Genomic DNA, 12,860 nt, shown 5'->3' on the forward strand with positions numbered 1-12,860 from the left:
CGGGGACCAGGGGGTACTCAGATCCGGGCCACAGAGTCACTTCTGTGGGTATCACGGTGGCGTGACCCGGTCTGTGATCCCAGGCTCCACAGTAAAAGGGGTTTTGTTAAGGGAGATTGTCCGTGACGCCACCCACGGTTGTGGTGAGGTTGGAACACCACCGCTGCTTTGGACGGGGATCCCGGGAGCGATGGTATGGGGCAGCTAGATGTTATTTCTCCCCTCCGTGGGTAGGGGGTTGGTTGTCCCGGGGCCCGGTGATGGGGTAAGCAGGGAGCAGGGCGCAGTGCTGCAGTGCGGTGCCCGAGGGCACGGGTGTACTCACAAGAAAGTCACACGGAGTCACTGGTAAACTAGGAATTGCCGATGTCCGCAGCCTTTGGTACGGGGGTGTTAGTGTCCCACACACGGTGCAGCAGCCCTTGTTGTTCCTTCCCTGCAGCCAAGTGCCTTTCTCTCCTCTCTCTTCCTCTTTCTCCTCAGCCGGGAACGGGGAATCCACTCCCCTGTAGTGATCCGGGTACCCAGGTACCGAGGGGCCACCGCCCGGCTCCGGCTACCTGTTCTGGCCCCTTCCTCACTACGGCCTGTCCCGGCCCTTTCAGAGCACGCTTCACTCCCAGCCTGGGAGCTAAACTCCAGACTTCTGTCCTATCTGCTCTCCACACACTCTCTGCTCCAGCCCCTCCCCTCTCCTCTGCTTTTCTCTTACACTGGGGGCTGTGGTTTGTCTGGCTGCATCGGTGTGAGATCAGATTACCAAGGAGGATTAACTCTTTCTGTGACAACCTGGCTGTGCCAGGGCGTCACACACCCCCTTGGTAAAACATGGCCCGTCCTCGGGCCGTCGAGGCACCAACATTTATTAAAACTGGAAAAAGGATAAAACATTTTAAACATTTTCAATCTTCCCACAGCGGGATGCACATTGCTTCAACGTTGCAACAACAAATAACACTTTTAATAATGTTAACGTAACGGGTCCTTCAGTCACCCACCCAAACAACCTAGCCTTGGTGCTGCCCCTAAAACCCAGGCAACACCCCTTGACCCCAGTCCAGAAACGGCTCCAGATTGGTCAACGGGACCGGTACTTCGCTGCCGTTGCGGCCGGGCGGACTGCCGGAGCCGTCGTCATCTCCGTCGCGGCCGGGCGGACTGCCGGGGCCGGTGGCAGGGCGGTCACAAAGGAGAGGCCTGGGGACCCCAGGTCTGGGTCCTCCCCAACAGGTGCTGCGGGCTCCGCTACCGGTAACAGGGGTAACGGGTCGGTCCATCGCTGCGGCAGCCTCTCCAGGAACCAAAAGCTGGCAGAGTCCTGGCGTCCCTGCCTTTACAGTCCTGGTCACATGAACTGCAGTTCCTTCCTACTGCTCCCCCTTGGTACTCGGGAGCAGTCCTTCCAGCAGCTTTTAAAGTTTCTCTTTCGCTTCCGGTCCTCCGGAGCTTCACTTCCGCCCGCGTTCTCAGGGGGCGGAGCCTCTTTTTCGCGCCCGCCGCTCGGAGAAGAAGGCGCCAAGTTGTTGTTTTTGGCGCCTAAAATGGCGGCTAAAATGGCGGACTTCGGGATTTTTCCTCAGCGGGACGCCGCTGACGGACGGGGCAAGGCGCACTTCCTCCAGGTAACTGGATGGGTTCGATCCTGTTCGTGACGCCAAATGTTTCGCCCGGGGACCAGGGGGTACTCAGATCCGGGCCACAGAGTCACTTCTGTGGGTTTCACGGTGGCGTGACCCGGTCTGTGATCCCAGGATCCAAAGTAAAAGGGGTTTTGTTAAGGGAGATTGTCCGTGACGCCACCCACGGTTGTGGTGAGGTTGGAACACCACCGCTGCTTTGGACGGGGATCCCGGGAGCGATGGTATGGGGCAGCTAGATGTTATTTCTCCCCTCCGTGGGTAGGGGGTTGGTTGTCCCGGGGCCCGGTGATGGGGTAAGCAGGGAGCAGGGCGCAGTGCTGCAGTGCGGTGCCCGAGGGCACGGGTGTACTCACAAGAAAGTCACACGGAGTCACTGGTAAACTAGGAATTGCCGGTGTCCGCAGCCTTTGGTACGGGGGTGTTAGTGTCCCACACACGGTGCAGCAGCCCTTGTTGTTCCTTCCCTGCAGCCAAGTGCCTTTCTCTCCTCTCTCTTCCTCTTTCTCCTCAGCCAGGAACGGGGAATCCACTCCCCTGCAGTGATCCGGGTACCCAGGTACCGAGGGGCCACCGCCCGGCTCCGGCTACCTGTTCTGGCCCCTTCCTCACTACGGCCTGTCCCGGCCCTTTCAGAGCACGCTTCACTCCCAGCCTGGGAGCTAAACTCCAGACTTCTGTCCTGTCTGCTCTCCACACACTCTCTGCTCCAGCCCCTCCCCTCTCCTCTGCTTTTCTCTTACACTGGGGGCTGTGGTTTGTCTGGCTGCACCGGTGTGAGATCAGATTACCAAGGAGGATTAACTCTTTCTGTGACAACCTGGCTGTGCCAGGGCGTCACACTAGTGTACCTCCAAATCCACCCATATATGCTCCAAAGGTGATAGAGAGTGCCATCACCTGCGCCGCATGCGTCCCGTCGGGCGTCCCCCATTCGCCCACCACTTCCGGGTCTCGTCGGCGGAAGTGACTCACTCGTGACGTCACCTCCCACCGCTAAGGAGATCCTCAGTGTGGGCGAGACAGGGAACGGCAGGAGGCATGCGCCACAGACATCTCTATTGTGGGTAAGGAAGTGGGCGTCCCCAGCTTCACAGGCCCATCCTAAACATGGCGGGAGCAGCGTCACCACCGGGCCACATTAGAACACCATAAATAAACGAGAGGGCAGGACACAAACATCATAAAGACGTGATGTAAAGTCCACCATAACCCCGCAGGTATATAAGTAGATCAATGTGGATCGTGGGGACGAAACTCCAAAGTCATGAGCACACATGGGAGACGGGGCATATATAGGAGATATAATAGTGGTCCAATAGTGAAAACAAAATATAAACTCCCATACTGAGACACATAGATGAAAAACAGTCATTTGTATATACATCAGATAGCACATATAAAGGGGAGAAACTAATATTCAGTAATAATTCCACATATTTCTTCTTATCTCCATCTGTGCATCTGAAGGTATGCAGTATAAAAGTATAGCTTGACTGTATATATGCTCATCCTGATCCAGGTATGGAATGTTCAATGACCAAAACGGGTATTTCATATGTTAAATAATGTTCAAGGGACCACAGGAGGATTCAATTGCCTATAGCAAAAAGCCACACAATGGGACAAGAGAAAGGAAAAGGAACAAAAAATTAAAATCATACGCCACCCCAGACATCTCAAATACCTTTCATGACTATTATTCCAAGTTGTATAATCTACCTGTCGAGCCCCATAGACCGAGTGATGTAAATCCCTCAATGCCCTCACCTTTTAGATGTCCCGACAGTTCTATAATAGACAACCTGGAAAGTCCATTTTTACTGGAAGATTTATTGGCAGTGATTCGCGATACCCCGGGCAATAAGTGTCCTGGCCCTGACGGGTTCCCCGCCAAATTTTATAAATCCTTCTCGGAACAATTAGCGCCTCTAATGCTCCTTTCCTTCAATTCAATCTCGGACTCAGTCCCCTTTCCGCCCCACTCCACCACAGCTCATATTTCCCTAATTCAAAAGCCCGGAAAAGATCCCATGACATGTAGCAGTTATAGACCAATATCACTACTTAACGTAGATTTAAAAATTTATGCCAAGCTTTTGGCAAACAGACTTAGCCCCTTGCTCCCTAACTTGATCCACCTTGATCAGGTTGGATTTGTCCCAGGTAGAGAGGCAAGGGACAATACCATAAAAACCCTGGATTTAATCCAACATGCACAGAATAAAAAGCTGCCCATGATGTTACTGTCTTTGGATGCTGAGAAGGCTTTCGACAGAGTCTCCTGGCAGTCGTTATCACAGACCCTAGACCATATAGGCCTGGGGCCAGTTTTCTCGTCTAAAATTATGGCGTTGTATCACTCCCCGACTGCTCTCCTTAGGATTAATGGCACTCTGACGAAACCCTTCTCCATCCGAAACGGGACACGACAGGGTTGCCCCTTGTCACCGTTACTATATGTATTAGTCATGGAACACTTGTTGTCAGCCATCCGGGCTAACCCAGACATACGGGGAATTAGGATTGCCAATCGGGAGCATAAATGCGCTGCTTTCGCCGACGATCTTCTGGTATATTTAAGTAGCCCCACCACATCCCTCCCGTCCTTAATGTTGGAACTAAACCGGTTTAGTAAGTGGTCCAATTTTAAAATTAATTTTGATAAATCAGAGGCCCTAAATATCTCCTTGCCCCAATCGACTGTAAATGTTATAAAACCAAACTTCCCCTTTAGATGGCCACCCCATGGTAGCATCGGATACTTAGGCATCAAGATTCCATCTGACCTATCCAGACTCTTTCAATTAAACTACCAGAGTTTTCTGTCACGGCTCGAGGGGGATCTGACTCGGTGGCATGGGGGCACTCTTTCATGGTTTGGCAGGATCAGTGCACTCAGGATGACGGCCCTCCCGAGATTGCTATATTTGCTGCAGACGGCCCCGGTCTATGTACCGGCAACCTATTGGGCCAAGATGCAGCGCATGTTCGGTAGATTTGTCTGGTCTGGAAGACGCCCTCGTATTGGAAGTGGCGTCTTGACTAGGACCAAAGGTGCAGGAGGAACGGGGCTGCCCGATTGTAGGCGATACTACTTGGCGGCAGCTCATGCCAGGGTTTTGGATCTTCTACATAATTCTAGCTCTAAACTGTGGGTTAGCCTGGCACAAGAAATATGCCCCTTATCAATTCCGACCCTGCCGTGGACCTGGCCACTCCTCACCAAACATAAGATTGAGATGTCTTATAGCACCAAGCAGACTCTGAAAATGGTGCACTCTGGGCCGTCACGTAATCTCCTGATCCAACCTAGAGGGCCCCTTATGCCACTGACGGACAACCCGGAGTTTCTGCCGGGGGCATCATCCAACAATTTTCTAGGAAGCACGAAATTGAACCCCTTGAGGCTAAATCGAGTGATTCCGAGTGGGTCCATTATCCCACTTCAGGAGATAGTAGAGAGTTGTAATTTTAAACTACGTTTTCATTTTGAATATGCCCAACTCAAGCACTTCTTGACTTCCCAAGATACTATCATGACTCACCCCTCACCCCAAACCCCTTTTGAAAATCTATGCACTGGTTCCTCTAATACGCGCCATGCTATATCAAGGGTGTACAAGCTTCTGACGAGTACAGTAGAGGCGTCGCCTCCTCGCTTCTGTAAAGCTTGGGAGTTAGAGCTCAACCAACCGATTACCGGGAGCCAATGGGAACGTTGTTATCGCCTGACCCACAGGTCCGTGATTGCCACTAGGATGCAGGAAACTAGCTATAAAATACTTTCCAGGTGGTACAGGGTTCCGGCGTCTCTACACGCGTGGTGCCCCGAAATACCTGACTCTTGCTGGTGATGTGGAGCCTCGGGAGGCACCATGTCCCACATCTGGTGGCACTGCCCGAGCCTGTCGGTCTTTTGGAGCAAGGTACTGGCAGCCATACGGGGGGCCACAGGAATTGTGGTCCCCAGTCGCCCGGAGGCAGTTTTACTGTATATCTTTGACGTATCAGAAAAGGTTTTTAGGAAATCGATCCTAGGCCACCTTCTCCAGGCCGCCAAGACCGTGATTCCTCGGCGGTGGAAAGATCCTAACCCCCCGACGGTAGATGAGTGGATAACAGAGGTAAATGTTATTCACCGCATGGAAATGGTGATGGCCCAATCTCGAGGGCAGACGGTGGAAACGGCCTCCAAGTGGTTCCAATGGGACTCCTTCTTGTCTAGTAAAACACTTCTTGAACTACTTTAACCTCCGGACGGGGGGCACTCTGGCCTTTTCTTTTCCAGATAGTTCACACCGCACTTTTGACAAATTTTCAGCTCAACGGACATTGCATCAGTCCCGGTCGCCTCACTCTGCTTTCTATTCTCTCCCTTCTCTGCACTACCCCTATTTCTCTAGACTCTGTGACTTCCTCTTGTTTGAATATCTTCTCCTTGATTTATCGTTTTATTGTTCTGTTTTTTTTTTAAGTGATTATCTATGTTCCATTTATACCATCCATAGAATGTTGCGAAGCCGGCGAAGGCTTGGTTTAGCATTAACTTCTGATCTGTTTCATTTGCAATAGTATGGATGTATGTTCTAATTTTGTATTTCCTGGAAAATTAATAAAATCTTAAATTGGAAAAAAAAAAAAAATTAAAATCAATTAAGCAACACATATGTGAAAAATACACACATGGGTTGCCCCCAGAGAGACAGAACAAAGTCAATTAATAATAATTAATTAAGTAGTATGCTATAACTACAGGAAAGGCGAAAAGCTGAGTTTCTCATTGAGACCATTCGGCGTCATGGTCCCCAGGCGAACGATCCAGGCACACTCCCTTTGGGCAAGTGTTTTACTATAATCACCACCTCTCATCCCAAGGTGTACCACGTCAATGCCCCTCACTTTAAAGTGAGTTGGGTCACATCCGTGGCTCACCTTGTGATGACGGAGTAGTGTAGTCAGACATGGGTCATCAAAGTCCAAATCAGAGGCTGCCATGATGTTTCTAACATGTTCACGTGTGCGCAACCGTAGCTCATGTGTAGTGAGTCCAATATATATAAGGTTGCAGCCACACGTGGCATAGTAAACCACATTAGATGTTATAACTATGCCACAACTAATTGTACAGCTTTGGTAGAAACACCATTATTATTATCACACAATTGCCTGCAGAAGTATCGGACCAGATTATGCAATTTGCTAATGTCAAGTTCCTTTTAAGTAATTTAATCTAGAAAATTTGAGACACTTGCTACTTAAAGTGATTGCCTTCACATAACATTTCTTTGGTGAGAGGTGTCCCTCAAAAATAAGCTGGTCAAGAAGATCTTTTGATAGGACCATTAGCTGTACTTTGAGGGGAATCGTATGGGTTACCTTTTCTGTCTGCAGACATATCTACATCTGCAAGCCTACATCTACGCTCCCTCACCTTCCTTTGAAGTATTCTCTCTTTGATTCTAGTCCCCGTCGAACCTCCAAGGGATCTGTCGTCATCATAATGGATTATCTCAACATTGAGACATGCCATTCAACTGACTCTCAATCTCACCTCTACCCTAAAGGCCCCGTCACACTAAGCAACATCGCTAGCAACATCGCTGCTAACGAACAACTTTTGTGACGTTGCTAGCGATGTTGCTGTGTGTGACATCCAGCAACAACCTGGCCCCTGCTGTGAGGTCGTTGGTTGTTGCTGAATGTCCTGGGCCATTTTTTAGTTGTTGCTGTCCCGCTGTGAAGCACAGATCGCTGTGTGTGACAGCGAGACAGCAACAACTAAATGTGCAGGCAGCAGGAGCCGGCTTCTGCAGAGGCTGGTAACCAATGTAAACATCGGGTAACCAAGAAGCCCTGTCCTTGGTTACCCGATATTTACCTTTGATACCAGCCTCCGCCGCTCTCACTGTCAGTGCCAGCTCCTGCTCTGTGCACATGTAGCTGCAGGACACATCGGGTTAATTAACCCGATGTGTGCTGTAACTAGGAGAGCAGGAGCCGGCACTAAGCATTGTGCGCTGCTCCCTGCTCTGTGCACATTTAGCTGCAGCACACATCAGGTAATTAACCCCATGTGTGCTGTAGCTAGGAGAGCAAGGAGCCAGCGCTAAGCATTGTGCGCTGCTCCCTGCTCTCTGCACGTGTAGCTGCAGCACACATCGGGTAATTAACCCGATGTGTGCTGTACTAGGAGAGCAGGGAGCCAGCGCTCAGTGTGCGCTGCTCCCTGTTCTCTGCACGTGTAGCTGCGTGAGCTGGTAACCAAGGTAAATATCGGGTTGGTTACCCGATATTTACCTTAGTTACCAAGCGCAGCATCTTCCACGCAGCGCTGGGGGCTGGTCACTGGTTGCTGGTGAGCTCACCAGCAACTCGTGTAGCCACGCTCCAGCGATCCCTGCCAGGTCAGGTTGCTGGTGGGATCGCTGGAGCGTCGCAGTGTGACATCTCACCAGCAACCTCCTAGCAACTTACCAGCGATCCCTATCGTTGTTGGGATCGCTGGTAAGTTGTTTAGTGTGACTGGACCTTAATCCACCCAGTCTTATTAGTATTATTAGTATTATCTCATCTTTTTCTCTTCAACTACTTTAGAAACTAGTTTAGAAATGAACAGATCCTCATAGGAACCTTATGAGTTGACACTCTCATGTTCTCGCCCTACCAATCTCACAATCTTGACCATACCAAGTTATTTCATGACACAGAAGCAGCCACTGCATTCTATAACACCAGAATTACATTAGTTCTATACTGTTTAATTTCTACATACATTAGAACTCAGCAAAGTTCTGCCATATTAAGATGAAAAAACTGAAACAAGCATCCAAGGTCACAGAACAGCATTAGAAGGTTGGAAGTAGACTAACCAAAGTAGAGCTTATTACGCACATCTTCAAATTTGAACTCACTTCTGCCAAACAGGACTACTCTGCTACTCTCATTTCTATATCCTATAACCCCAAGAAACTATTTAAAATGTTAACTCCCTGCTCCGTCCCCGATGCTAGAGGTGTATCTAGGCTTTCCAGCACCCGGGACAAGAATTCCGTTTGGCTCCCCCCCCCATTAAGCAATTTGGGTGATCGTCATGTGACCAGTCACTCATATGTGATTTGCACAGTTACAGTCATGTGGTAACAAGCTTCTCTTAATAATTCTCTCAATGTTCAATGAGAAACGTATGAAGAAAAGCTAATTGTCACATGTAAGTATGAAAATCCCATATGAGTAGAGTGGCCATGTGGTGACTAGCGAGCAGAGCTGAATTGTGACAGTGGGTATATTACATGCTGTTAGAACTGAGGATAATACACTGCTTAATTTTGTAATTAAAGGGATGGTCCAGATTAGAGATGAAAGTCTGCAGTGAATCTATTCGTGACTTCAGGCTTCTGAATTCTTACAATGCATGCTCTGCACACTTTTAGGATTCTCCGGTGCCAGTGACAAGAATGGACGATCATGTGAGCACAAGTATGAGATTTGTACACTTCTGGCCACATTCTGGTTTGATGTGTTCAGCCTCAGTCAATTCATTTTCAGTGAGCATGTCGGTTCAGCACAAGACCACATCTATGTAAATCGCATACTTGCAGCTTCATAACCTCCCACTGTCACTGCCGGCATCAGAGAATCCTCACAGCGTGCAGTGTGCACACTGTGAGAATTCAGAAGTCTGCAGTCACATAGAGTGACAAAGGAGTGACTGCAGACACATCACAAACTTGGACAACCCCTTTAATGCTCCTAACAACATAAATAAAAAGAGAGTAACCCTTAACTTGTCAGACGGCACAAGACTTTATTAAAGAGATTGTACACTACTTTAACACTGAAGACCTTTCCTTAGGATAGGTCACCAATGTCTGATTGGTCGGGATCCGGCACATTGCACCCCCCCTGCCAATCGCCTGTTCTAGGTGCCATGTCGGTGGTGGCAGGTAGTCGGAAGTGCTCAGTTCTGGATCTGCTCCGTCTTCTGATAGTGGCAACAGGTTCCTATTAAAATCAATGAGGCTGATGTGCAGTACCCGGCTGTGGACACCATCAGAGGACGGAGCAGATCCAGAAATAAGCATTTCAAGAGCAGCTGATCAGTGGGGGTCCCATTGTGCTCACATCAGAAGCAATGCACAAGTGGGACCAAGGCCTAATGATGGGACATAGTATCACAAATAAACATTTACATTCAGGTACCTTATAGATGATGTTGCCTCTGAGTCGTTTTTTTCTATTCACCTTGTCCTGATGCCATGATGACTTTTCACATTCACATCTCATCTCTGCAGATTTCCATCTTCTCCGGTTTTCTGCAGCACATCCAGACACGATGCCCCTAAAAATAGCAGAATAATTATAATACTTCTACTTAAAAATATCTGCCCTACACTGTGCCCCTGAACAAATAATGGCCCCTCACTGTGTTCTCTGCACAAAATATGACCCACACTGTCCCTCTTATCTTACATGCCCCAAACACTTCCTCTCCTTTCCATACTACTCTTCACACTGTGCTCTCAATGTATCACCCTATACTGCCCAGTCTTTATACTGTGCCCTCTCATCACACCCCCTCCTCGCTATGGCCTCACACTGTCCTCCAATTCTGCCCCTCTCCATACCACGTCCCTCCACTACCCAGTCTCTATTCTGTGCCCCCTCACATTTTTCTCATCCCTTACTGTCTTCCTCCCTACCTCCTGCGTGTCCTTATACTTTTCCACCTCACTCTCCATCCTGCCCACTTGCTCCTCATACCATGTCAGTCTTTATTCTATGTCCTCAAAATTTTATTCCCATTTGCTCCCCATACCATTTCTATATACGTCACCCCTCCCTCTCCCCATACATTACCCCGCATCCTCCCTCTCCCCATACATCACCCCGCATCCTCCCTCTCCCCATACATCACCCTGCATCCTCCCTCTCCCCATACATCACCCCGCATCCTGTCTCTCCCCATACATCACCCCTCATCATTTCTCTCCCCATACATCATCCCTCATCATTTCTCTCCCCATACATCAACCCTCATCATTTCTCTCCCCATACATCACCCCGCATCCTCCCTCTCCCCATACATCACCCCTGAATCCTCCCTCTCCCCATACATTACCCCGCATCCTGTCTCTCCCCATACATCACCCCTCATCATTTCTCTCCCCATACATCATCCCTCATCTCTCTCCCCATACATCATCCCTCATCATCTCTCTCCCCATACATCATCCCTCATCATCTCTCTCCCCATACATCATCCCTCATCATCTCTCTCCCCATACATCATCCCTCATCATCTCTCTCCCCATACATCACCCCTCATCATTTCTCTCCCCATACATCATCACTCATCATTTCTCTCCCCATACATCACCCCTCATCATTTCTCTCCCCATACATCAACCCTCATCATCTCTCTCCCCATACATCATCCCTCATCATCTCTCTCACCATACATCATCCCTCATCATTTCTCTCCCCATACTGTGCCCAAAGATGCTTCCCCCTCCCCAACCTCTCTTCCCACCATACTGTCAAAATATCGTTCCCCTTCACCCTTACTGTATCTATAGATCCTGCTCCCTTCCCATCCTCTCTCCTCCATACTGTCTTTAGATACTGCCCCCTCCCCACCCTCTATCCCCTCATAATGTGTCCACTAATAGTTCCCTCTCCCCACCCTCTGTCCCCCCATTCCGTGTGCATAGATACCTCCCCCCTCACCTCATAATGTTACTCCGTCCGTGTCTTCAGCTCCACAGTGGAGCATTTATCAGCGTTTCTCTGCCGCCTCTGCATTGCGGGCCTGACTTCAGCAGTGTGATCAGCTGACATGATCACATGAAAGCCATCGCTCTGACCCGGAAGTCAGCGCCAGGCATCACTGCTTCACTTGTCCTCGTGTCTGACAGATACGAGGACAATTGAGCAGTGGGAGCCGTGCGGTGCACTTTCTATGAGTGCGGCTGTCAGTGTAACCGCCGCACTCAGAGAATAGCGGCTCCCACTGCAGAGTGGCAACCGCAGCCCACGTGGAGACTTACACAGAGCTGCATCAGGCGCCTGACAGCGCCCCCCCCTCACAGTTACGCCCGGGGCAGATGCCCCGCCAGCCCCCCCCTAGATACGCCCCTGCCTGATGCTGCCACATTTCTCATATCAACTGAAAAGAAATATTACAATTCAGGTAAAGCTTCAAACTACAGAACTCACAGGACCTCTACACAGTTGTTCATTCCTTCCATGACATGATTCTTCACCATTCATGATGAAAACCTTTAAACTCTACTTTAAAAATCACACCTCAACAATACCTGCAGCATCATCGCACAGCTTAAGAATGTCCAAGGTTGACTTTTGCACCAGAACCCAAAAGCTTATAGCTAAGTCCCTTCTTTAGACTATTTGGAAAAGTCTTCTTAAGCCCTCAAGGGACTATTTTTTTTCCATGATGAACGATCTGGTTATTTCATGAAGCATGTGTAATACGAGAGATTTATAAAAACTGCAGAGATAAGGATAAATTTGTGACTATTACTTTGCAACTAATGAAGCTGATGTATTAGCCAATTTGTATTTCTAGGAACTCACAATTCAATTATGACTCAGGATATGAAATTTAATCCTGTAAACTTACCATGGGAGCCAAATGTTAAGATACAACGACCAAAAGTGGTAAGAAGCGTATTGGAGAACGAGAATCAAGCAGCATTTGAGCTTCACGCCAAGACACCTCGTTATATTCATTTCTCAAGCAACTCAACCAACAAATGGGGTCATCCTCGTTCCTACAGGATTCAGATCGTCAGCTTTGCAGGAGACTTTTTACCAGAAGAAAGTCCAGTTGAAAAAGCCATGGGATGGGCCAGGTAAGAAAAGTCAAGGTTTATTTTCTTTGTTATAGAATATGATAGCACACAATAATATACAGTCTTGAGTAGTTGTAGACTAACTCCACTGTAGAACTACTTTTTTGTGCACCACATTTCATAAAAAGAGGTTATTTAGCAAAATCTATCTCAGCTTAAATTAGAAATGTAATAAATATGTGTATAGTGTGAATTTTCCTAGCAGCCCCACCTCTAGACTCCCAATGATATGCTATTCCGCTCTGTTAAAATGAATAGTCCAAGACCAGGATTTTTATAAAACAAGATAATAGCAGGAAATTGTATGCAATAATAAGCATTTCACAGGTACATTCAGTCCTTTTTTCAA

At 48.6% G+C, this 12,860-nt stretch overlaps 1 protein-coding gene across 1 annotated transcript in view; it reads left to right on the forward strand.

Annotated features, from left to right (window-relative positions):
* Nucleotides 1-12,860, forward strand: part of LOC142311484 (amine oxidase [copper-containing] 3-like) — a 57,035-nt gene that overhangs the window by 13,389 nt on the left and 30,786 nt on the right. The window contains exon 2 of the mRNA XM_075349958.1: nt 12,226-12,511. Within this exon, the coding sequence (XP_075206073.1) occupies nt 12,226-12,511 (286 nt within the window). The remainder of the gene's footprint in view (nt 1-12,225; nt 12,512-12,860) is intronic.

This window comes from Anomaloglossus baeobatrachus, chromosome 5 (assembly GCF_048569485.1).
Source record: "Anomaloglossus baeobatrachus isolate aAnoBae1 chromosome 5, aAnoBae1.hap1, whole genome shotgun sequence".
Taxonomy (NCBI): domain Eukaryota; kingdom Metazoa; phylum Chordata; class Amphibia; order Anura; family Aromobatidae; genus Anomaloglossus; species Anomaloglossus baeobatrachus.